The 26117-nt window shown below is 44.5% G+C and overlaps 4 protein-coding genes across 4 annotated transcripts; 2 read left to right on the top strand and 2 right to left on the bottom strand.

The window, feature by feature from the left end:
- Positions 1–2077: 2077 nt before the first annotated feature.
- On the bottom strand, positions 2078–6082 carry LOC134285123 (uncharacterized). The gene is made up of 2 exons (XM_062845207.1): positions 5072–6082; positions 2078–4985 (listed from the first exon to the last, which is right to left on the bottom strand). Exon 2 carries the CDS (start codon positions 4325–4327, stop codon positions 2933–2935), a length of 1395 nt encoding a protein of 464 aa, XP_062701191.1. The 5' UTR covers positions 4328–4985; positions 5072–6082; the 3' UTR covers positions 2078–2932.
- Positions 6083–11367: 5285 nt separating this feature from the next.
- On the top strand, positions 11368–12415 carry LOC109414100 (trypsin). The gene is made up of 2 exons (XM_019687849.3): positions 11368–11798; positions 11860–12415. Exons 1-2 carry the CDS (start codon positions 11406–11408, stop codon positions 12319–12321), a joined length of 855 nt encoding a protein of 284 aa, XP_019543394.2. The 5' UTR covers positions 11368–11405; the 3' UTR covers positions 12322–12415.
- A 10644-nt stretch (positions 12416–23059) lies between these two features.
- On the bottom strand, positions 23060–24112 carry LOC109414069 (serine protease 1-like). The gene is made up of 2 exons (XM_019687806.3): positions 23959–24112; positions 23060–23894 (listed from the first exon to the last, which is right to left on the bottom strand). Exons 1-2 carry the CDS (start codon positions 23993–23995, stop codon positions 23107–23109), a joined length of 825 nt encoding a protein of 274 aa, XP_019543351.2. The 5' UTR covers positions 23996–24112; the 3' UTR covers positions 23060–23106.
- Positions 24113–24190: 78 nt separating this feature from the next.
- LOC115256099 (trypsin alpha-3-like) lies at positions 24191–25197 on the top strand. Its single transcript, XM_029854358.2, has 2 exons — positions 24191–24292; positions 24349–25197. Exons 1-2 carry the CDS (start codon positions 24262–24264, stop codon positions 25149–25151), a joined length of 834 nt encoding a protein of 277 aa, XP_029710218.2. The 5' UTR covers positions 24191–24261; the 3' UTR covers positions 25152–25197.
- Positions 25198–26117: the final 920 nt, after the last annotated feature.

Genomic DNA, 26117 nt, shown 5'->3' with positions numbered 1-26117 from the left:
TTAAATTATGTATTAAAACAAGTGAGTTATTAGCAGTTAAAAATATTTGACATTTTTCGCAATCACCCGCCTCAGCATGACTGCTCATAAATATTTTCGTGGGGAAGCGAAAACCATCAAGCGTCTGCTTGACTGCCGTCGGCGCGGCGTCTGATGGTATTGGTGCTGCCGTTGTTTTGTTTTTATTTTACTGCCTGTATCGATGAACGGTAAGCAGAAAAAAGTCTCATTCTCATGCCTGCCGGCGAGAATACTTTGGATGAGCTACGCACCAAGGAAAGCAGTGGATCGCAAATGACACCTGGAGGAAGATAGCGGAGTGAAGGAACGTCAAAGCCGTGACAGTGCGAGCTAAAACACGGGGGAGCCAAAGCCGTGTCTGAATGATACGATGCCCGTGAAAGACATATATGGATAGCTATTGTTCGACTCGGCTGACCAGCTGAAACGCTGATTCGAGCACTTTGGAAACGTTTTCAAGTGTCGGCCACGCTACCAACACCTCAGCATGATCCAACCAGTGTACGACGCATTACCCGTGTCAACACGGAAGCTCCATCATTACAAACGATAGAAAAAGTCATCCGTAGCATGAAATTGAACAGGGCCCCGGGGCCGATCGCATATCAGCCGAGATGCTCAAAGCTGACCTCGTAGTGTCTGCCCAACTACTGCATCAATTATTCTGCATCATATGGGAGATCGCAACATTTCCGGTCGACTAGATGCAAGGCGTCTTAGTAAAGGTGCCCAAAAAAGGGTGATTTGACTGTATGCGATAATTAGCGGGGTATCATGTTGCCGTACATCGTTCTCAAAGTCCTCTGCAAAGTGATCCTTAACCGGATACAGGAGAAGATTGACGCAACTTTCCGACGGTAGCAAACAGGATTCCGTGTCGGACGATCCTGTGTGGACCATATTGTTACGCTCCGTATCATCTTGGAGCAAATCAATGAATTCTAGGAATCTCTCTCTCGAAAAAGCTTTTGACTGTCTCAATCATGGAAACATGTGAGTGCGTTTTGTCTGATCCCATCCGGGTCGTTGCTGGAGTGAGACAAGGATGTATCCTATCATCGCGACTGTTCCTCGTCGTAATCGGTGCGATTGACCGTGAACCAAATCGTGTACTGCTGTGGCAGCCCATTACCACGGAGCACCTAAATGACTTCAAACTGCCTGATGACGTTACTCTCCTAGCTCAACGCCGCTCTGATATGCAGAGCAAGCTCGATCATCTTGGTAATCGCTCCTCAGCGGCAGATCTTACCATCAACTTTACGGTAGCTGGGCAATCAGTGGAGAATGTTGAAAGCTTCCAGTATCTTGGTAGTCAAATCGAATTTTCAACTCTAACGTGAAATCTGTGCTGCTATACGCCAGCGAAACCTGGTGTGTATCAGTGGAGAACACTGAACGACTGCAGGTCTTCATCAATAGATGCCTGTGGTATATAATTCGTGCATGGTGGCCTCACAATTGGATGTCATCAAAAGCCGATAGCGATAGAAATTTGGGAGCGAAGGTGGAGGTGGGTCGGCCACACTCTATGCAGGGGCGTAAACGAAATCTGCAAGCAAGCGCTAGATTGGAACCCAGCAGGACATCGCAGCAGAGGCAGACCCAGAGGCTCATGGCGGCGCAACCTCAACAATGAAGTCAAACAAGTCAACAGAAATTTTCAAGCCGACGGCTGGCAATCGCCCAGGATGGAAGACTTTTTTTTTTCTTCTAAACCATAGGGGGATAATCTGCTCAACAGACACCCTAACAGAAGGTTGGGGTAGTGTAGGTCTGAGGCCGTCTTCTACAACAAAAGTAAAAACCAGGACTACTCTCTCCTCGTACCCACTAAATTATTCCTATGGTCGCCAAACCCTACGTCTCTCCGGAACTACCAAGAAGGTATTGCTTCAGAGAGGGGCTAGTGAGCGATTCCACAAACAAGTGGGAAATTTTTCCAGTTTTTATTTTTTGTATTTTTTTATTTGCATGGAACCTTGCATACAAGTTTTTGGGGAACAAAAACGCCGTTTTGCATAGTTGGTTCGCCATTTTTAATCTAGCCTTACTTATGAGAAGGGCCTATGAAAAATGCACATGATATTTTCAAAAAATTGTATCTCGAAAACGGTTTGTCCGATCGGTTTGGTGTCTTCGGCGAAGTTTTAGACAATTGTTGGTGCTATATGGAGAAAATATGCACGGTAAAAAAATATGTTTGGTTTTTGTGATTTGAACTAAAATATAGTTTTTCCCTCAAAAGTGACATGTCAATATTTTTTTTATTATCCTTATGTTATAGCTGACTGAAAATGCTACCTAGTGCACAGTGGGTTGTTCTGGAGAAAAATAGGTTACAATGAAAAAAAAATGTTTTAAAAAATTACGGTTTTCAAAAAAAGCTATTAAGTAAAGTCAAAAAAGTTTGTCGCCCTAATGTTATGAAAGTACAACAAATTTGCAAGAAAAAAGTACTTCGGTAATATTTTTCTAAGATGCACCGTTTAGAAGATATTACTAATTTAATATTGATTTTTTTGATAACTTAATAAGTTTTAGCCCTTTTCGAATGTACTCCGTGTTTCTCCAGTTTCAAAAGTATTTTTTTCGGAAAGATTGGAAAATTTTGAGTTAAAATGACACTGACAGCTTAAAGATTTGAGTGAAATTCTCTGCCTTAAAAGTATTTTGAAAAACAAGTTACAAAATCCCACTATCAGGAACAATGATTTCTTCCAGTGGTTTTTGGTGTATTGTGTTGAAAATGTCCATTCAACTCTTGCATATCGCAAGCTCCTCAATTAGCAAGATTCAAAAGAGCGAATAAGGCTTATTTTTCAGGGGTGGTATTTGTGCGCAATAAAAAATAACATTATACTTTGTACATCAGTTTATTTTTATTCCTGTATTTTTATCAAATTATTGTTTACACAACTTTCTTAACAATATCGAATATTTTGGCATCATTGTCAGGGCAGTTTGAATAAAGCTTTGCCTTTATTGTATTTTCTGATAGAGGAAGAAATGAGTGGAATTTTTGAGTTCCTTGAATTGTTTTTGCATTATTATATTGATTATTTAGCTGCAAAGACATATTTTCGTATTCTTCTGTAGTAGAATAACAAAATGACAACTTTGTAAGTTCTTCTTCTTTTCGTTTGTTTGCCCAATTAAACAACTCTCTTGCAGTCTTTATCGGGTGTTCGCGTTCTTTGGCTAAACTTGCTCTGGTAGCCATGCGTTTTATCGTACCTCCAATAGCATCGCATGAACCTTTTCCGTGCGATGTTGCGAAGAAATGCCATTCAGCGTCAATACCATACTTTGACTTAAACTTAATTTTTTTCATGTTTTTATTTTGATCAATTTGTAAAAAGTTCATCATTTTATCAATAAACAAATTAACAGCGACTGAATCATGTCTTAGTTCTTCTGAAATTATAATGAAGCTAAAATGTTTAATTTGCCTATTTTCAGTATAATATATTACGAAAGGATGGATTGTGGCCTGTTGCACGTTCCAATGGTGTGATTGAACTTCATCCTGCAAAACGAAGCTGTAATTTTCAGAAAAGTCACAAATAGCCAAAAATTCATCATCTTGCAAGTTTTGTTTTGTAGTTTTCAAAAAATTGGATTGTTCGGTTTTTACAAAATCATGCGGAATCAAACTTTCTAATTTTGAGCTGAAAAATGTAACAAAGTCATCGGTTTGCTTTACAATAGTTTCTAAATCACATCTGTCAGTGGTAACCCATTGTTCGAATGAAAGCTTTTCAACAAAGTTTTCTTCCAGTTGTTTCAATAAACTGTCTTCTAAAACTGAGGTATCTGGGCAGTTTTTACATCTTCGTAGATGGCAATGAGTTGTCTTATTTTCGCAAAGTAATCTATTCGTTAATGTTTTTAGATCATTCAAGACATTGTATTTTTTTAAGCTATGTAGAATTAAATTGACATTTTCATGCGTAGTGCAAACGCAAACATTATGTGTTCCTGTGATAGTCAATAGTTTACATTGCCTTGGCCGGAGGCTTGCAAATGATGAAAACCCTATTTTTACATTGACGTACACTTCATTAAAGCGATTAAAAGCTTCTCTTAATGTCATCATTAACAATCTTTTCTGAACAGCTAATCTCTTATTTCCTGTCTTTACGCTAACAAAATCTCTTTGGCCTGGCATTGCACGGCTTATATCATCGTCCTCAAAAAAATTCAAAACCAGTTCTTTTGTTTCATTACTCAAAGCTTTTCCAGAGCTTGAACCTTGAGATGAATCTAATACATTATTTTTTTCCTTTCTTGCATCTGATGCCATATTTCTACTAGTTTTAAATTCGTCTACAATTTTTTGTACTGACCATGATTTTGGTAACAATGATAAAATTGATAGTTTTTCTTGCCTTGTGGCTGAATTTAAAAATTTAATTTTTATATTTTCTATGACTTCATTAAACTCGTTTGCTTTTTCTGTTTTAGCGTCTAATTTAAAAAGATTTCTTCGTACACCTTCGACGATTTCAGCGCACTTTTTTCAGGATAGTGAACATTTTTAACCTTACCTAAATCTATAGGCGAAACACGAATAGCTGCTATTCCTCGGTTGAATATTTCGACGTCTACAGGCATCGTGAAGTCTTCATTTGATTGAATTGTGCTTAGCGTTGACGCTGATGGTATCGTGACCAAACTTTCATAGCTTTGCGAATCAGGTACAACAGGTATGGCCTGAACAGTTGGCATCCTTGAGCCACCGGCTACGCTTTGTTCTTCGTTTTGGGTGAGGTGAGCTCTTGAATCAATATGTAGACGGCAAGACGAACAAATACGAAAATCCTTGGTGTTCAGTGTGGATACCTTGGAAAATCCAATTGACTTTAGTTTTTGGATGATACCATCCGTGAGATATCGCAGCTCTTTCGAACACTGAATGTCTTTGAATGGACGAATACATCTGATTTTACTCATTTTGTAATCTGTAACATAGAAAATATTTTCCAATTGTTAGTTTTGAACGAAAATATCACAACACATATAATTAAAATGTGTATTTAAAACTTACCTTTGCACCAAAACGTGTTACACTTTCCTTTACAATTATTATGTTATCAAACAACACTGGATCTAGTTCAAAAACACTGGATTATTAGCTGAAATTACTATGAAATCACTATGCTTCTAGCAACCTTTCTGCATTTACTGTTTGGTTTTCCCTAGTAGATACTGGATGAATTCAGAACCGAGTCAGACATTATTATACAGCTCACGGGTATAAATCATAGAATGCTGGGTAAAGACTGCTGGAAGATAGGTAGAGTTGAACGCTCAGGTATCGTCAGGTACGAGTTTGGAGAGTTGGAGCGAGGTAGATTTGCTGGCGTAGGTATATTGTTATTGAAGAAGATTGTAAATTGTATATACCTGGAATGAATAAAGAGTGCGGCGGTTGTTGATTGAGGTATCAGTCGGCAGCCGTCTAGTTTGATGGAAGGTGACTAATATTATACTAATATTATACCAATTTTAATCAAAATTGGCTGAAATCTTGCGAAAAGCTGGAATTATACTAATGTCATCGTGTCAGACTACGTTGATTTGATCCACTTTTTTGTTTATTGAATTCTGCCGCTTGTGTTGTGTGTAAGAGGTAGCGGTCGCGTTCGAATGAAATAAAGCAAGCTGACACCCGACCGCGACAACGAAACGAAGGCAGTGAAAAGTGTCGAATGTTTACAAGCCTGGGCCAGCGTGGCCATGGTGGACTAGTTCCAACAAAGACCATGTTTACAATCACCAACTGTACGTAGTACAGCTAACTGGTATCTAATTACCTGTATCTAATACTTATTAGCACGTTTTCAGCAGAAGGCAATAAAAACCACTGGAAGAAATCATTGTTCTTGATAGTGGGATTTTGTAACTTGTTTCAAAATACTTTTAAGGCAGAGAATTTCACTCAAATCTTTAAGCTGTCAGTGTCATTTTAACTCAAAATTTTCCAATCTTTCCGAAAAAAATACTTTTGAAACTGGAGAAACACGGAGTACATCCGAAAAGGGCTAAAACTTATTAAGTTACCAATCCAATTTTCCAATCTTTCCGAAAAAAATACTTTTGAAACTGGAGAAACACGGAGTACATCCGAAAAGGGCTAAAACTTATTAAGTTACCAAAAAAATCAATATTAAATTAGTAATATCTTCTAAACGGTGCATCTTAGAAAAATGTTACCGAAGTACTTTTTTCTTGCAAATTTGATGTACTTTCATAAAATTCGGGCGACAAACTTTTTTGACTTTACTTAATAGCTTTTTTTGAAAACCGTAATTTTTAAAAACATTTTTTTTTTCATTGTAACCTATTTTTCTCCAGAACAACCCACTGTGCACTAGGTAGCATTTTCAGTCAGCTATAACATAAGGATAATAAAAAAAATATTGACATGTCACTTTTGAGGGAAAATCTATATTTTAGTTCAAATCACAAAAACCAAACATATTTTTTTACCGTGCATATTTTCTCCATATAGCACCAACAATTGTCTAAAACTTCGCCGAAGACACCAAACCGATCGGACAAACCGTTTTCGAGATACAATTTTTTGAAGATATCATGTGCATTTTTCATAGGCCCTTCTCATAAGTAAGGCTAGATTCAAAATGGCGAACCAAGTATGCAAAACGGCGTTTTTCTCCCCCAAAGACTTGTATGCAAGGTTTCATCCAAATAAAGATATATGAAAATTACTCGTTGCTGAAATGATATGGAACCGCTCTAGTGCACATCGCACCCTCAAGGTTAGCTGCGTAGCCTAGCAGCAACGAACATCGATGACTCGCTCTGGAGAGTCCATCACGGTAACATTCTGGCGCTTAGCCAGTTTCCCGAGTGGTCCTCGCCACTCCCTTTGTCCTCGGAAGGTGGGCAAGGTCAACCCCGCCCGCGCTCAACTGCTTTGCAGACATCAAGAACTGATGCCCACGTGCAACCCGATCTGACCTGCTGAAGGCCACGGTATCACTACCCTCCAGGCCCTATCAGCTGCACCAGAAGGTTGCTGACAGCAGGGTCTCCACCTGCCCCGACCCTTGCCGGGGACCCCTTTCCAACCGCGGGCTCGGATCCAACCCAGTAGACCGACGCCACGACAGCACCGCTACCGGGACTTCCTCTCCGCGGCCACTTAATCGTTGTAAGGGTCGATCTCGACCGCAGGGCACCGGTATGACTTACGAAGCCGACTCCGAACCCTTGGACCACCTCTTGTACCGCATCTGAACTAGCCATTTTCCGAGTCTACGCGCCACCTCCTCTGTAGCTCCCAGGCGATATGGGTGATAGCCGTTGAAACGGCGTTCCAGCCAAACTCATCCCTACACATCCTCTGGACCAAGTTGTCCGGGTTTGTGTCATCCCCGCATGTGGCAGGATGGAAAACTTTCAATGCGGCCCTCTGCACCACTGTGGGTGCCCAGGGTAGTAGAGGAGAGGACAGAGGCTTTTCAGAGGGTCTCAGGAAGGAAGTTTCCTGGGGGCTTCTGTGGCGCTTCAAGGGGTCACCGGGAGTTCCAGAGTATCTCAAAAGCGTTTTGGGGGTTCCCATGGGGTTTCAGGGGCTACCTAGAGGTCTCAGAGGCGTTTAAGCGGGTCTTAGGAAAGTTACAGGAGGTCTCAGGGGCGTTTTAGAAGGTATGGGAGACGCTTCATGGAATTTCCCAAGGATACCTGGAGGTCTCAGGAATGTTTCATGTGATTTCAGGGTATAAGACTTAATTATTTAGGCCCCGGGACCAATCCGTTCCTGAAGGGAACGGAAACAAGCTCCCGCCTGCTGGTATTAGCTGCGGCTGGCGATTGAAGTAGGCAGTCAAGACCTCTTTTGATCCCGGATCTCAGGGCGTTAGGTGTGAGGAATCTTCGGAGTGCGAGAGTTCTGAAAAGATTCAATGTACGGGGCAAATGGGAATTAATAGTGGAGACTTACAGGGGCCCATATAACCGAGGCGGTAAAGGCACGGGTATTCAGCATGACCATGCTAAGGGTGACGGGTTCGATTCCCGGTCGGTCCAGGATCTTTTCGTAAAGGAAATTTCCTTGACTTCCTTGGGCATAGAGTATCTTCGTGCCTGCCACACGATATACGCATGCAAAATGGTCATTGGCAGAGGAAGCTCTCAGTTAATAACTGTGAAGTGCTCATAGAACACTAAGCTGAGAAGCAGGCTTTGTCCCAATGAGGACGTTACGCCAAGAAGAGAGAGAGAGTGGAGACTTACATGCGGGTAGTTTAGATGGTATCGACTGATTGAAGCCGACGTTGGTCACGGCGAAGAGCGACGCTGGTCGTGGCGAGTTGCAGCGTGGACCTTGGTGATAAACAGCGCGGGACGGCAGTGACCGGCATGAAAAGTGGCGTTGGCCACGGCGTAGGACAACAGCATTGTTTGAAGAGCGGTGTTGGCTCCGGCGAAGAGAGGCGCAATGCAGCGCAGGCCGCGGTGAACAGTAGTGGTGGCCGCGACGAGGAAGAGTGTTGGCCTGGCTCAAAGGTCAGCACAAATTGACTTGCGGTGGCCGCTTCTAGGAACAGCGTAGGCCACGACAAAGGGCGGTGCAAAGCGGCGTTGGCCACAGCGAAGGGCGGTGTTGGCCACGGTGACTAGCAGTGGTGGTCTCAACGAGAATCGGTCTCGTCTGTCGCAAAGTGCTGAGAAACGCGGCGTTGGCCACTACGAGGGACGGCGGTGGCCGCTACGAAAGCAACAGGAGTGGCTTCGGCGGAAAAAAGCGTTTCTGGCCACTGTTTCTGAGGCCTCGAGGTTTTACTCGGAGTGATGATGGCTTGTAACTGTAGGGCCCTGGGACTGGCCTGATGATTCCTTCTGCAGGACTAATGGCAGCCGATGGCCGGCGGTCGGACGAAGATCCTTTGTGCGTGGACGGAAAAAGTGTCTTCGCCCAGCGTTCGGTCGGAAAATTCAGGGACTCCGGATGGCCGCCGAGCAGTTCGTTCTGCCCAGGAAAAACTAACTCCACGAAAATACTCTTCGACTCGAGAGGCGATCGGCTCGGTTCGAGTGCTGCCTACTAACTGCCGTTCAATACTCATACCACTAGCCTTCACCGTCACCCACTCGCAATCGGCCACCCAGGGAAATTTGCGTTTGCCCATTTTCTACGTGATCCAGGTAACTCAAATTGCTTCTTGCGCTCGTCGATGTCTCTCATCCGCGTCCGTGCATTTTTATTATTTCAACTGCCCGCAGGCCGGTTCGAATGCGCCGTTGCAGTTGAACTAATTTACAATAATTTTCCCTACCGTCTCGCACCCAATATTACCCCCAGGGGGTCTCAGGGATACTACAGAAGGTCCCAGGAGCGTTTCAGGAGGCTTCAGGGGGTTATAGGGTCGCTTCAGGAAATCTCAGGGGCGTTTCAGGGCATCCCATAATTCTATCAAAAATTCTGAATTTCTAGATTTTTTTTAGAGATTCCTATAAGCTTTCCTTCAATATCGCCCCCAAAATTTATTTTTGAAATTTTTTCCAAGGACTCATAGAAATCATACAGGAATTTCACCAAGGTTTCCTTTGGATATGTCTTGAAGGATTCCGATAAGTATTTCTTCAAGGATTTCTCAAGACATTGCTCCTGGGAAGTCTTGAACCCACTAAGAAATTCCCGACTGACTGACTCAGAACCAAAAATATTTCCATTGGTTCCTTGGAGTCACTTGGATTATTTTTTTTTCAGGAGTATCCTCATGTCATTTTGTAAACTTTTTTTTTTTTCAAAAATTACTTTAGGAAAGTCTTCACGCATCATTTCAGAGATTCAACCAATGATTTCGTCAAGGACTCCTCCAAAAATTGTTTCTTATTGGAGATTTTCTAAAGAATTCCTTAAAGTTCTTCTTCAAAAATTCATTCAAGATTTTCTTTAGAAACTCTTCCAAGGATTCTCTCAGGAATTCCTTCAGGGATTTCCCCAGAAGTTCTTCTAAAGATTCCAGATTATGTAAGAATACGTATTCCTGGATAAACTGATACGATTGATCAAGGCTAGGATGGATTGAGTTATGTACGTAGATTCAGTTTCAGGGACCCTTTTGAGTCTCTTCGTATCTCTCAGAGGGTAACGGCAAGGTGATGGTCTTGCGTGCTTGCTGTTCAACATCGCCTTAGAAGGTTTAATAATGAAATCGGGGATAAACACGAGTGGAACAATTTTCATGAAGTCCGTTAACCTGCTTGGGTTTGTCGATGATATTGATGTTATAGCTCGTAAATTCGAGACGATGGCTGATCCGACTAATGAATAAAGCCTGGCGAATCGAATTAGTAATTAATGTGTCGAAGACAAAGTACATGATGGCATAGGGAGGAATTAACGCGCCCACCATCCCGAATTTCTACCGAAGGTGATAAAATCGAGGCGGTTGAAGAACTCGTGTACTTGTGCTCACTGGTGACCGCCAACAATGACACCAGAAGAAAAATTGAGAGACGCATTGTGGCAGAAAATCGAGCTTACTTTGGACTTCACAGAACTTCAAGATCGAACATAGTTCGCTTCACACGAAGTTAACTAGCTACAAAACGCTGATTAGACCGGTAGTCGTCTATGGACACAAAGCATGGAGCCTACGTGCAGAGGACCAGACGGGACTTGGAGAAGGCGAATGAACCACGAGCTGCATCAGCTGCTGAGAGAACCAACCATCGTCTGTACCGCGAAAATCGGGAGGCTATGGTGGGCGGGTCACGTCATCAGGATGTCGGATAGCAACCCGACTAAAATGGTTCTCGAGAGTCATCCGACTGGTACAAGAAGACGTGGTGCGCTGCGAGCTAGGTAGGTCGATCAAGTGAAGGATGATTAGCTGACCCTTTTGCAGAGTGCGCGACTGAAGACACACCGCCATGGACCGAGTAGAATGGAGACGACTCCTATGCACAGCAAAGGTCACTCAGGCCTTAGTCTGACCGGTAAGGTTAGTAAGTAAGGTGCGGAAGGTTTCAGCCAATGTTGTTCGATTTGTTCAGTTCCTTCGACGAGGTGACGGAATTTCATATCTTTTATTGGTATTGCCCTTAAAGCTGTTGGATTAACAATCGTGGAAACGAGATGAAGTCAAACAAATAGCTGATGATTACGCTTCCGATAACTTCTGATTATTTCAGGAATTTCTCACACATCTACCAACATGCACCGACCAACATTCCATCTCCGGGTTGACCTCAACCGCACACGCCTGCTCCCCTATCAGCTAATCCGCAGTGATTAAGATCGATCCGAGATAGCAGAAGTAGCGCTACGGCGTAGATATCCACGGCAGCGTTTGACGTTTCGCTCCACCGAAGCAAAGCAGTTTCGATTTAGAATTCGTTCACGAATGATTTATCAACCCATGTCGCCCTATCCGTTGCTCTTGTTTTTGGTCCTTGGGGCGTCCGCTTTCGTAGTGAAGGAACAGCTACCGGATGAACGGTTCCTGGGCAGTACCGATGCATCCTTTGGCCAGTTTCCGGCAGCGGCTTACATTGTAAGTCCCGAGCGGCAGATCTGCGGCGCAACCGTCCTGAATGAGAACCATGTGCTGACGCTGGCACAATGTGTTCTGAACGGGACCCATAATACGATAAATCCACGTCTGGTGCGGGTTCATGCCGGAGTGCTGAACCTGGGTTTGGTGTCCGCGAGCAGGCAGACTCGATTGGGCGATGTAATCTACGTGCATCCAAACTTCAAGGCTCACTCGTTGGAGAATGACATCGCGGTGATAAGGGTATGAATTTTGATGGGAAACCGGGAAGCAGGTGGTTGTAACATAATTGTACTATTTCTAGGTCCAAGAACCGTTCATCTTCCCAAGTAACGAGGTGGAACCCGCTTTGAGACGAACAAGAATAGTGGCTAACGGCCACTCGTGCCTTTTGGCGGGTTGGGGAGCGATCGTAGCTGGACCCGTGCAGGACGTTAACGCCCTCCAGAGGTACATGGCGTTGACCATTAACGATCGCGACATGTGCAGTTCATTGCGGAGGGATATGCCAGTGTTTGAAAACATGATCTGCGCCGGCAACATGGACAACGCCCCGAATGGTCCTGCTCCATGCCAAGGCAGTTTGGGGTCTGGATTGTACTGCGATGGAGATCTTGCAGGATTGCTGTCGTTCGGAATCAATTGTGGATCGTTAGGCAACCCACCCACGTTTACGCAGATTCGGTTTTACAATCAGTGGATCGAGCAACAGTTCCTTAGAAACGATCGGCCACCGCCTGGGTTCTCTCCTCTGGATGTAGCTTAAGAGGATTATCATACTGTTTGTAGGGACGTGGCCGGTGCGAATATCACATAATAAACATAAATGTATTTAAATAAACATCATCATGTGTACAACAGCCGTTTGCAAAAATCCTTTGGGGTTATAAAGCTTCCGACGAATTTCGTTCACGACCGTTTCAGTAATGGACGGACTCTTCCAAGAATTCCTTCTGTAATTCTTCCGGGAATTCCCTCCGTGATTCCTTCAGGAATTCCTATCGAGATTCCTCCTGGAATTTCTTCTGGGATTTCTTCAGGAATTCGTTGTGGGATTCCTCCAAGAATTCCTTCTGGGATGCCTCCAAGAACTCCTTCTGGGATTCCATCAGGAATTTATTTTTATACTTATTTGATTCTTTATTTGTAATCATCAGACTTGATGAATTCCTCCAGGAATTCCTTCTGGGATTTCTTAAAGAATTCCATCTATAATTCCTTCAAGAATTTCTGCCGGGATTCCTCCAGAAATTCCTTCCGGAATTCCTCCAAGAACTCCTACTGGGATTCCATCAGGAATTTATTTATCTATTAATTTGATTCTTTATTTGTAATCATAAGACTTGAAGAATTCCTCCAAGAACTCCTTCTGGGATTCCACCTGGATTTCCTTCTGTTATTCCTCCGGGAATTCCCAAGAAACAAAAGTAGCTGAACAACACTTTCTTAAGTTGAAGTTTACTCGAGAGTGGTTTGTTCCACTCTTATTCAGCAAAAATATTTGTTGTGTTCCTTCTGGGATTCTTTCTGGAATGCCTCCTGGGATTACTCCACGAATTCCTTCTGGGATTTCTCCAGAAATTTCTATATTTGTTTGATTCTTTATTTGTAATCATAAGACTTGATGACTTAATTCCTTTAGGGATTCCTCCAGGAATGCCTTCTGGGATACCTCCTGGAATTCCTTCCGGGATTTCTCCAAGAATTTCTTCTGGGATTCCTCCAGGAATTAAATTCTTCTGGAATTCATCCAGGAATACTTTGTGGAATTCCTCCAGGAATAACTACTGGCATTCTTCTAGGAATTCCTTCTGTTATTCCTCCGGGAGTTCCTTCTGGGATTTCTTCAGGAATTCTTTCTGGGATTTCTCCACGAATTCCTTCTGAGGTTTCTTCAAGAATTCCTTCTGGGATTCATTCAGGAATGCCTTTTGGGATTCCTAAAAAAAAAATTTTCTGGGATGTCTTTCTGGAATGCCATTAGGAATTTCTTCCGAAAATTTTCCAGAAACTCCTTGCAGAGCATAGGAGGAACCTACAAGAACCCTTCCAATAATTTCTACCGCAAATTCCTGCAGGCTTTCCACCGATAAACTTACCAGGAAATCCACATGACACTTCTCAAATAAATCCTTCAAGAATTGTTTATGGAGTTCCAACCATTTTTTTTTTTTTTAGTTTTTTAGGGAAATTCTTTTATGAACTTCCTTATAAACTCTTCCAAAGAATTAGTGGAGGCTCCAGAGAAAAATCTTAAAGAATTTCTGGGAGGAATTTCCGATACAACGCATGGAGGAGCTTTCGGAGAATCTTCTGATATAATTTCCGGAGAAACTTCTGGAGCAATGTCCGGTTCGCCACTCCAAAACTCGCCGTAGGAACTCCTAGAAAAAAAAATCCAAAATATTTGAGGGAAACTATTAAAAGGTTTCCTATCCAATCACCTGAATTTCCTGCTAGAGATCTTGGAAAAACTATCGTAGAAACTCCTAGATGATGTTCAATCAGAGCTTCTGAGATTCCCTAATCCGCTAAGCAGCTGCAATCATCGATACCCGAAGGAGCTTCTGAAGGCGAACACTGACAATTTGAGGATGAATAGCCGGACGTAACTTTCAAACAAATTCTTAGAGGATTTTTCCAGAGGAAGAGCTATTGAGGCAACTTTGCGAGAAATTTCAAGTAGAACGCCTAGTGGAATTCCCGGTGGAAATCTTGCAGCAGTTCCCGCAGGAATGCATTTAAAAATTTCCAGTTGAACCTTAAGAGTAATACCCAAAGTAACATGCAGAGAATAAAAATCCGTTGAATTGCTTAAACAATCCGAAGGAACTTCTAAAGGACTGTCCGGTGAAACTCCTAAAAAAGTTCTCGGAGAAAATCCTAGAGGAATTGCCAGAGGAATTCTCGGAGGAAACTCCTGGTATTCCCAGAGCAACTTGTAAAAGAACTTCTAGAGGAACTCGTAGAGGAATCCCCGGAAGAATTTCTAGTGGAATACCCGGTGGAACTCATTGAGGAATTTTAAAAGAAATTCCCGGAGATACTCCTATACGAAGTCCCGGAGAAACTAGTAAAGGAATTCCCAGAAGAACATCTAGAGATATTCACGGAGGAACTCCTGTAGGAATTTCCGGAGGGAGTCCTACAGAAAAATCCTTGGAGAACTCCTTAAGTAATAGCTGGGAGGGAAATTCCTGGTTGAAAAATTCCCGGAAGAACTCTTGGAGGAATTACCTAAGGAACTCCTTGAGGAATTTCCAGAGGAACTTCTAGAGGAATTCTCGGAGAAAACTTCGAGAAACTCCCTGTTCAACTTCTGGAAATACTTTTGAAGCAACTCGTAAAGGAATTGCCGGAGGAACTTTTGGAGGAAATACCGAAGCAATCCGAAAATGAATTCAAGGAGGAACTCGTAGTTACCCGGAGGTACTCCTAGATAAATTCCTGGATAACCTCCTAAAGGAATTCCCGGAAAAAATTCTAGAGAAATTCTCGGAAGAAATTCTAGAAGAATTCCCGATGGAACTCCTAGAGGAATTCCCGAATGAACCCCTAAACGAATTTCCAAAAAAAACTTTTTAGAAGAATTCACTGATAAACTCCAAGAGGAATGTTTGGAAAAACTCCTGCAAGAATTTCCGAAACAAATATTAGAAGAACTCTTAGAGGAATTGCCGGCGGAACTCCCAGTGAAATTCACGGAGAACTCCTAGAAGAATTTCCGGAGGGATTCTTAGAGAAATTACCGGAGGAACTCCTAGAGGAATTCTCGGAGGAAACTCCGGGTATTCCCTGTGCAACTTCTAGAAATACTCTAGAGCAAATTGTAAAGGAATTGCCGGATTAACTTTTGGAGGGATTGCCGCAGGAACTCCTAGAGGAATTGCCGCAGAAATTCGGAAAGGAATTCAAGAAGGAACTCGTAGAGAATCCTCCGGAGGTATTCCTAGATGAATTCTTAAAGGAATTCCCAGACGAACTTCTAGATGCATTCACAGCTGGATTTCTAGAGGAATGCACGAAGAAATTCGTAAAGGAATTTCTGAAGAAATTCGTGTAGAAATTTCCTGAGGTATTCATAGGCATTCCCAGATGAACTCCCACATAAATTAAAAAAAAAAAACTTCTAGACGAATTCCCGGTGGAACCCCAAGGGGAAATCCCAAGAACTTTGTAAGAAAATTTCCGGAGGAATCCATAGAGGAACATATAGAGGAATTACCGGATGAACTCATAAAAGGATTTCCTTTTTGAACTCCAAGAGAAGTTCCTGGGAGAACTCCTAGAGGAACTCCTGGAAATATTTCCGGAAGAGCTCTTGAAGGAACTCATGGAGGTAATCTAACAGGAATTACTGGAGGCACTTCCCGGGTAGAGGTAAAATACTGACGATCAAAACGTGATATTGATTTGATTGATAAAAGAGATAAAAGATCTGAAAATAATATCTGAAAAATGTTCCTGGAACATCTGGACAATATCAAGATTTGATATTTCAAGATCAAACGAATAGCTTGCTGCTAATAATAAGATCTTACAAGATCTTATTATGATCTGATGATGATGTTCCAAGAGTAAATTTCAGATATTATTTTAAGATCTTTTATCTCTTATATCAATTAAACCAATATCATATTTTGGTCTCAATATCAAAATATGCTATTATTGAGCTTTTTTCCTCTACCCGGGTTTAGAGGAATTTTCGGAGGAACTCCTAGAGGAACTTCCGAGAGAATTCTTTAAGGAATTCTCAGAGCAAACTCCTGGCATACCTAGTGCAACGTCTGGAAAAAATATAGAGAAACTCGTAGTGGAATTGCCTGGCGAACTTCTTCCTGGTGAAACTCCTAGAGGTGTCCACGAAGATATACGTTAAAGGAATTTCCGAAGATACTCCTAGATGAATTCCCGGATGAACCCCTGGACAGGGGTGGGAACATTCACTTGCAACGAGTTACACTCACTTGCTATTTTCTCAGCTCAGAAGTGTGCAATCAAGAAGCGATGTATGGGCGACTTTTGCTTTGTGATTTCGTCTAAAACATTGCCGAATAGAGTAGGGGTCGCACGCGAATCCCAAAGTCGTGACAGAGCTGTGAAAGCGACTCTCCACGAGGTGAGTGTAATTTACATTCACCTCGTGGAGAGTTGCCTTCGCAGCTCCCTCACGACTTCGGTATCCGTGTGCGACCCCAACTCTATTCGGCAAAGTTTTAGACGAAATCACAAGGTAAAAGTCGTCCATACATCGTTTCTTGATTGCACGCTTCTGATTTGAAAAAAATGCAAGTGAGTATAACTCTTTCCAAGTGAGTGTTCCCATCCTTGCCCCTGGAGAAACTCCCGGAAGAACTTCTAGAGAAATTTCCGGAAGAACTTCTAGAGGAATTCACGGTGGAACTCCTAGTGTAATTCCCGGGAAAAAAATCGTTAAGGAATCCCTAAAGGTACTCCTATAGGTGATTCCCGGAGAAAATCCTAGATAAATTGTCACAGGAACTTCTAGAGCCATGATCGGGGAAATTCCTGGAAGAACTACCGGAGGAACTCCTAGAGGAATTATCGGAGGAATCTTCTGATATTTTCAGCGATCTTTCTATGAACTCTTTAAGAAAATTTCATAGAAACTTGTAGCGGAATTCCCGGAGGAACTCGTAGAGGTATTTTCGGAAATACTCCTAAAAGAATTACCGGAAGAACTTCTAGAGGAATTTCCAATGGAGCTCCTAGAGGAATTTCCGAACAAATTCGTAAAGAAATTCTCGGAGGATCTGGTACAAAAACTCGTGGGAGAATTCCCGGAGGTGCTCCTAGAGGAATTGCCGGGAAAACTCGTAAAAAAAATTCCCTGGAAGAACTTCTAGAGGAATACCCGAGGGTACTCCTAGGACAATTGCAGTGGGTACTGCGGAGGAAATCCTAGAGAAATCCCCGGAGGAACTCCTAGATAAATTTCTAGAGGAACTCCTGGAAGCATTTCCTGCGACACTCCTAGAGAAATACCTGGGTGAACTCCTCGAAAAATTTTCCTGGAATTCCTAAAAAAAAATCTCCTTAAAGAACTTCCGGAAGAACTATGGGAACTCCCGGTACCTCCAGAGGAACTTTTTGAAGAATTCCAGGCAGATACCGAAGAGATATTCCTGGAGCAATTTTTTGTGGAATTCCGGAAGGAATTCATGATGGATTCCCGGAGGAACTCCTAGAGAAATTTCTGGAGGAAGTTTTACAATAAATCGGAGTTCCCGCAGCACCTTCTAGAGGACTTCTCGGAGGAACTCCTAGCGGAATTCTTGGCGAAAGTGCTGGAAGAATCCTCAAAAGAGCTGCTGGAGAAATTTCATCTCTTCTCAAGATGAACATGATAGACACATTCCCATCTGGATTCACTATCATTTTCTACAATCTCGTGAACACTATCATACAATAGGAACTGCTAGTGTTTCTTCGGCATCCACAGATTCTTTCTACAGACATAGAATATCCTCAGAAATCCCAGGAATGTTTGTGAATTCGATTTAATTCAAAGGGCAAACTCTTTTACTTTCGAAACTTTTAGAACTGGTATAAATTTGGACCAAAAAATGGACCACCACTGAAAACGACCTTAGGATTAGAAATTCCTGGACCAAACACAATCTATGTAAGGTTTGGGTCTTCTTCAAGGGTCGAAACGTCGGATGAAATAGTATCACCCCGCTTATAATTTATCCGGACCGAAAAGCTAACCATAGAGGGATAACTCTGCCAATCCGTCGGTCGTTTCACAATCAGCTTCTAGAGGAATACTCGGAGGAACTCCTACGACAATTCCATGGGGTACTCATAGAGGAATTTCCGGAGGAAATCCTGGAGAAATCCCCGGAGGAACTCCTAGATAAATTTCTAGAGGAACTCCTGGAGGAATTTCCTGGGACACTCCTAGAGAAATACCTTGGTGAACTCCTCAAAAAATTTTCCTGGAATTCTTAAAGAACTCCTTAAAGAACTTCCGGAAGAACTATGGGAACTCCCGGTACCTCCAGAGGAACTTTTTGAAGAATTCCAGGCAGATACCATAGAGATATTCCTGAAGCAACTTTATGCGGAATCTCGTGAACACTACCATACAATCGGAACTGCTAGTGTTGCTTCGGCATCCCTAGATTAACCATAGGTTATCCTCAGAAATCCCAGGTATGTTTGGAAATTCAAAAGGCAAACTCTTTCACTTTCCAAACATCGTTGATTTAAAATTCAAAACAATTATCGGTAGAAGTGAGCGCAATTTCGTCTATTTTTAGCGTCCTAAATTTTTAGAACTGGTATAAATTTGGACCTAAAAATGGACCACCGCTGAAACCGACCTTAGGATTAGAAATTCCTGGACCAAACACTATTCCAAATCTATTTTTAGGAACTAATACAGCGAACAAAAGGCAACCTACCAGAAAAAATACGATCACAAAATTGACAGATGGACCAATAACTTTGATGACACCTCGTCATCCTGTGATTGGACTACGTTATCTATTTAGATAACTGGGCAAAATTTGGGTTATTTTTTGTGCATTTGTAATGTTCCATTTTAGTTTTCGTATTTAAGGGCCCAAACTTCGAGCCCGATACGGAAACTAAAAAAATGAGCATTTGTAGGGTTCCCATAATAGTTGTCCGCAATGTGTCGCCCAATGTGGGATACGATGCATTTGTAGTGCTCTGCAAAACTATAATTTGTTACATTGGCGCCCAAAGTGAGGTGTTGGGCATTTAAAGGGTTCCAATGTACTATTCGTAATAACCTGCATTATCGTCGGTTGGTTTGACCTGCGTGTCTGGATATTTGGGGCCTGCCCGTCGCGTCGTGTGACCCTTGACCGCCGTGCAAATCAGGCATTTTGCTACCGAGTTGCAGTCCCTGGTGATGTGGCCTTCAACTCCACACTTCCTGCAGAGTTTGCTCCTGTTGGGGCCTTTACACGCCCACGGCTTGTGTCTTCAAAACACGCTGAAAGTTTTCAAATACTTCATTAGTGTGTTCTCTTGATGAAGTTCTCAGCTAACATGTATATTGACCAGCAGCTCTCTACGAGCTATTGGAGCAGGATGGGATTAGATGATCAACTTTTCCAGTCTTTCACCTTGGGGTGTGCGACTAACAAGTAGTTTGAACTGGAGAGTAGACGATAGCTACACTCACAGCGGCCACATGGCGGTTCGCTACAGTGTCGACAACAACAACAGCAGGCAGCGGGTAGAGGAAGAGGCGGTTAGATCAAGGCCAAGCCCTCGAATGTGGAAAATATCATACTTCGATGAAGGGGTATTTAGGGAGGCACTCCGCCGTGAGCGAAACTTACTTGGTTTAGACGGCGACGGAGAGAGCGGTGCTCTCACGTGCACGTGATGCGACCATGCCTAGGCGAGTCCACCCTAGAAATGGGAGGCCACCGGCTTACTGGTGGACCGACGGAATTGCGGACCTACGCCGCACCTGCCTACGGGCTAGGCGGCGGATGCAGCAAGCACGATCTGAGGAAGAGCGAAACGAACGGCGAGTGGTGTGCGCCGCTGCAAAAGCCGTGCTAAAGACCGAGATAAGGGCAAGCAAAAAGGCCTGCTTTGAGGGTCTTTGTCAGAGTGCCAATGCGAATCCGTGGGGTGATTCCTACAGGATAGTGATGGCCAAGATGGGAGGTGTAATGGCTCCTACAGAGCAATCTCCAGAGATGATGGAGGGGATCATCGAGGGGCTTTTTCCGTGCCACGATCCTAGTCTTTGGACTCCTTTCGCTGTACAGCCGGGGACTGGAGCTGGCGATGAGGAGAGGGTCACCGATGTGGAACTTGCGGGGATAGCAAAGGCCCTTAGCGTAGGTAAGGCCCCAGGTCCGGACAGAGTTCCGAACCTGGCCTTAAAAGTACCTGTGGCAGAGGTTTCCGAGATGTTCAGGTCTGCTATGCAGAGATGTTTCCCAGAATTTTAGAAGAGGCAGATACTGGTTATATTGCCAGAGGCGGTGAAACCATCCGGAGACCCGTCGGCATAAAGATCAATATGCTTGATCGACACGGTGGGGAAGGTACTCGAAAAGATCATAGAGTGTTGAGGCTCACCGAGGATGAAAATGGCCTATCGAGTAGCCAGTACGGCTTCCAGAAGGGGAGGTCGACCGTAGAGCGTAGACGCTATCCTGTCGGTTACAAAAGCCGCCGAGAAAGCACTCGATCGTAAAAGAAGGGGGATTCGCTACTGTGCAGTAGTGACTCTGCTTTCAGGAGTCCCGCAAGGTTCCATCCTGGTCCGGTGTTATGAAATATCATGTACGACAAGGTGTTGATGTTAGAGTTCCCGGTGAGGGTGGAGATTGTCGACTTTGCTGACGACATTATGCTCGAGGTCTACGGTGAGTCGAGTCGATCGAAGAAGTTTAGTTGACTACTACCCACTGGATCAAGGTTGTGGAGGCGTGAATTAGGTCCAGGAAACTGGAGTTGGCTTACCAAAAAAACCAGGGTGATGGTTGTGAATAGCTGGAATACCTTGGATAGCCATGTTGAATGCCTGTAAAAGAGCCTCCACAGCTATTGCGGCACAGTCCCGGATGACGTCCAATAGATCTGCGGTGTACGCCAGCAAGCGCAAGCTTCTGGCCATTGTTGCTACGTCCATACCAGGTGCGGGGCACGGCAATAAGTACCGAAAGCTACCGTGGTAAGCTGGAAAGTACTTACAGGCTTATGCGCCTGAGGGTTGCGAGCGCGTACCGTACCGTGTCACACGACGCTCTCTGCGTCATTACTGGTATGGTGCCTATCAGCATTCTTATCAGTGAGGTCATGGAGTGCTTCGAAAGGCGCGGCACAAGAGGCATACGCAGGACTGCCAGGATGGCCTCTATGGTCAAATGGCAGCGCGCGTGGGACAGTTCCACCAAAGGAAGGTGAACCCATAGGTTGATACCGAGGGAAGATAGTTGGATTAATAGGCGCCATGGGGAAGTTACATTCCACCTGACGCAGGTCCTTTCAGGTCATGGTTGTTTCCGACAATATCTACACCGTTTTGGGCATGCGGATTCTCCCGAATGCCCAGTGTGCAATGGTTTAGAGTTTAGAGGAAACAGTGGAACACATTTTGTTCGTGTGCCCGCGTTTTCACACAATGCGTGACCGTATGCTTGCGGAGAGAACACAACTCCGGACAATTTGGTTCAGAGGATGTGTAGGGATGAGCTTAGCTGGAACGCCGTTTCAACGGCTATCACCCATATCGTCTAGGAGCTACAGAGAGGAGGTGGCACGTGGACTCAGAGAATGGCTATAGAGACGCGGTACAAGAAGTGATCCAGGTGTTCGGAGTCGGATTCGTAGGTCATCCCGATGCCATGTGGTCGAGATCGACCCATACAGCGATTAAGTGGCCGCGGAGAGGAAGTCCTGGAAGCGTTGCTGTCGTTGCGTCGGTCTACTGGGTTGGATCCGAGCCCGCGGTTGGAAAGGGGTCCCCGGCAAGGGTCAGGGCAGGTGGAGACCCTGCTGTCAGCAACTTTCTGGTGCAGCTGATAGGGCCTGAAGGGTAGTGATACCCTTGCCTTCAGTAGGTCAGATCGGGTTGCACGTGGGCATCAGTTCTTGATGCCTGCTAAGCAGTTGGGCGCGGGCGGGGTTGACCCTGCCCGCCTTCCGAAGGTGAAGGGAGTGGTAGGGATCACTTGGAAAACTGGCTAAGCGCCAGCATGCTACCGTGATGGACTCTCCAAAGCGAGTCATCGATGTTCGTTGCTGCAGGCTACGCAGCTAACCTTGAGGGTGCGATGTGCACTAGCCTCTCTCTGAAGCAATGCCTTCTTGGTGGTTCCGTAGAGACGTGAGGTGTGGCGACCATGGGAATGTGTTAAGTGGATCGAGGATAGAGTAGTCCTGGCTTTTACTTTTGTTGTAGCCCCACACTATCTGCACTTTCCTGTTCGGGTGTCTGTTGAGCAGATTCCCCCCATCCCCACAGTTTAGAAGAAGAAAAAGCGAAACATTCTTCTGCTGAGTGCTGTTTCGCTGTCGAATATTGCTCACAACTAAGTTAGTGTTCGCCACTAATCCAGTTTTCAAAAGAAGGCGTGGAGTGCACAGCGTAATTTTGTTGACTGAGTGTTATCTAATTGTTCCTACCTAACCTTATCTTTCCTTCACCTAATTGTAATGTAGTGCAAATAACAAGCAAATAAATATATTGTAAAGTTGGACTTGAATCCAGCAGGACATTCAAATGAAATGTAAATCCGAAAAGAAGTGAAGAAATTCGTCACAGATGGTGGCATAGATTTCACAGCCCATGATAAACATTTCTGCATAATCTTGGATTCTTGAAGTGATTTCGATAGATTTGTTTGTTTTTTTTTTGTTTTAATCAAGGGGATATGATTTGGCTGTGGACCGTAGAATACATAGATAAGAATGAAAATGTTCCTCAAAGCCATGACCTACGGAGCTAGGATTGGCATGAATCCATTAAAACCACCTGCTTTATCGTAGGTAAATATACTTTATTCAAACACTGCTCACACCTAACTTACAACGGGTTCGGAACCCATCCAGGGGCGGGGTTATCGGTACGCGTGAACTGACTGTCGATCCAAGCGCGGTACTGTCTGACATCGATGTAGACTCCTGGATTGTTGGCAGCGGCGCACGTAATACCAAACGAAAGCACTCCGGTCAGCTGTCCATTGCAGTACAAGCCGCCTCCGATGTTACCCTGGCACACGGTGTCGGCGTTGGCAGCGATCGATCCAGCGCACAACATCGTCGAAAGGACACGGTTTGCGTGGACATTGGCTGCATTACACTGGGCCGTCGAAATAATCGGAGCGGTGACAAATCGCTGAAAGGGGACCAGCTGAGCACCTTGAGCATTGGTTTGTGCACCCCATCCAGCGAACTGACATTGAGTGTTATCCGCAAGGATCCGGGTGTTGATCAGTGCTGGCTCGATGGTGTTGTGGAATTCGGGGAACATGGTATTGACTCGAATCACTGCCAGATTGTTGTTACCGGTCAATCGGTTGTAGTTCGGGTGCACGAAGAGATGCGTTACATTGCGAACTTCTCGTCGGATCGAAGCAGATACAAGGTTAACATCACCAGCGATGACACGTAGCCAAAACGGGTTGATCAGGGTGAAGGTGGTTGAGTGCATGACGCACTCGCCCGCAGTCAGGACATGCTGACGGTTCAATATTGTTCCACCACAGTGTAGGAAGTCAGGAGAATGGATGCTGACCGCTGCGGGGAATTGTCCCGGAACAGTATTAGAACCACCGGTCAAACGAGGTGCTGTATCTACGCTGGCGAAGGCAACTGCGAAAAAGTAAAACCAATTATCGATACCTCAATCACCATTCCACATCACTTCGTATCTTACCAGCGGCCACCACCGACAGAACAAGTAACAGTTTCATTTCTCAACCCTACCGACTCGGGAAACAATCACATACTATCAGTATTGACAGGTGAGCTGCACGACTTTGCTTCCGAATCCGGCGGCCTTATCTTATCGCTTGCACTGATTTCATACTGATTTCACGACACGCCAGTTGACACACTGCTCGGAATCTGATCAAAATCCTCGAAAATGATAGGCCGCTAATCCCGGTTCTGAGATAGCGCGCCTGCCTCAGTAGTATCGCTGCATCCATCCACTCAGTATGCTCCGCACTCTGCCAGAATGAAGTCCACGATTGCAGTTTTGCTGATCGGTAAGTCTTCTTTCGCCTTCACCAACGCCTGTTTTCCTAACATTTTCATTCCTCAGCGTTTTCCCTCGCAAACGGTTACCGGCTAACCGATGAGGAGTACGACCCGTTTGAGCCGTTCATCAGCGGAGGAACCAACGCCGTTCTGGGGCAGTTTCCCTCGGTGGTAGCCGTTGGCGTTCCCACGCCGAACAATGCCTTCTGCGGTGGCATCATTCTCAACGAAAACCATGTCCTGACGGCGGCCCGTTGTGTCCTCACGGCGCAAAACACCCTTCTCTTCCCGAACCAGGTCACCGTTATGTCCGGCGCACTGCAGCTGAACTTGGCCGCCCCACGCATCGGAGTCTCCGCCGTGTACGTCCACCCGCAGTACAATCCGTTTACGTTCGCCAACAATCTGGCCGTGCTTCGAACCACGTCCAGCTTCATTCCTCCGCTGGTTGCCACTCCGAACATTGCCTTTGCCGTGCTGGGAGATGAAGTACCCTTCGATGGAATGGCATGCCAGGCGGCCGGATGGAATAACGCCACCACCAACCCTTTCCAGCAGTTCATCAACGCTCCGATCCTGAACCGGGACACCTGCAACGCACTGGCACTGAACTTGGGCCGCATCGAGGAGACAATGGTATGCGCCGGAGTCACCGGAACCGGACCGGGAGTCTGCGCGAGCAACATGGGCACGGGACTGTTCTGCGACGGCCGACTGGCGGGACTTTTGTCCACCGGTTTTGGATGCGGTCAGGCTAACAATCCGGGTGTATACACGCAGGTTCGCTATTACTTGCCGTGGATTAGGCAGCAGTTCGACCGGCAGGATATTCCTCTGGGAGGCTCGTCGCCCATTCCGATTTGGTAAAGGGATTTGGGGTTTGTTTAGGTAAAATAGAGATGATTTAAAACCATTTAAAAATCATTCGTGGCAATCCGAAAACCATTCGCAATTTCGAACATTGCTTTTGTGAGGCAATGCAGTGCTTCAAAAAGGACCTTAATGGAAAAAGGGCTCGAGATATTTGCTGAACAACATCTACCATAATTACCATAAGTTCGTTGTCACAACCAGATGAAAGCCCTTATCGCCTTGTGTGCAATACACATTCTTCTTGGCACAACGTCCCCACTGAAACAAATCCTGCTTCCCAGTTTAGTTCTTAGTTTGCAACTCAATTTTATGTGCATTGTTGTATTTAGTGACGCTCGGGTATCAAAGGCGTTTTATGCCTTGTATCTAGATAAATTCAAGCCACCTAATGTTAGGATAGGAGAAAACTCCAAAATAACTAGGTATGAGATTAGAGCATTATAGCATCGCGTCGAGCAATGTTCGTGATAATGCATAACCATAGGCGAATCAAACCAAACCAAAAATTCAAAAACGGTAGGTCGTGAAAATTTCCACCTGGGAAAGCCTGCAATGCAGATAAAAGACGTCCATAAATAATGTAACGTTTTAAGGGGGGAAGGAGGGTTGGTCACCAAAGTGTGATGACTCATACAAACATTTGGAAGGCCTCATACAAAAAGTATGACATAGGAGGGAGGGGGATTGAAAAAGGGCATTTTTTTTCATTCATTCATTCATACACTTTGTACAGCGCCGAAATGTATTCTATTTTAATTGTACTATATCGAACTGGTTGCCGTTGCGCTGCTTTCACTTTCCACCCTATCATGGTAGAATGATGAGCACGGGGATGTTGATGTGTGGCTGTTGATTGTTTCCTTTTCCAGTCCGATTGGGGGTCCATTATGGGTTGCCATTCGCTGATGTCCAAGTTTCCGGGTCCGTTTGAGCCATGGGCTCAGAAGATGGTCAGTGTCA

Source organism: Aedes albopictus, chromosome 1 (genome assembly GCF_035046485.1).
Source record: "Aedes albopictus strain Foshan chromosome 1, AalbF5, whole genome shotgun sequence".
In the NCBI taxonomy this organism is placed as follows: Eukaryota; Metazoa; Arthropoda; class Insecta; order Diptera; family Culicidae; genus Aedes; species Aedes albopictus.
Note: the sequence above shows the minus strand (reverse complement) of the source record. Positions and strands in the feature narration are given on the sequence as shown.

Excerpts from the sequence above, each read along its gene's own strand:
- LOC134285123 (XM_062845207.1), bottom strand. The coding sequence starts at position 4,327 with ATGGCATCAGATGCAAGAAAGGAAAAAAATAATGTATTAGATTCATCT.
- LOC109414100 (XM_019687849.3), top strand. The coding sequence starts at position 11,406 with ATGATTTATCAACCCATGTCGCCCTATCCGTTGCTCTTGTTTTTGGTC. Across the intron at positions 11,799-11,859 it reads ATGACATCGCGGTGATAAGG|GTCCAAGAACCGTTCATCTT; the intron begins GTATGAATTTTG and ends TACTATTTCTAG.
- LOC109414069 (XM_019687806.3), bottom strand. The coding sequence starts at position 23,995 with ATGAAACTGTTACTTGTTCTGTCGGTGGTGGCCGCTG. Across the intron at positions 23,895-23,958 it reads TCTGTCGGTGGTGGCCGCTG|TTGCCTTCGCCAGCGTAGAT; the intron begins GTAAGATACGAA and ends ACTTTTTCGCAG.
- LOC115256099 (XM_029854358.2), top strand. The coding sequence starts at position 24,262 with ATGAAGTCCACGATTGCAGTTTTGCTGATCG. Across the intron at positions 24,293-24,348 it reads GATTGCAGTTTTGCTGATCG|CGTTTTCCCTCGCAAACGGT; the intron begins GTAAGTCTTCTT and ends TTCATTCCTCAG.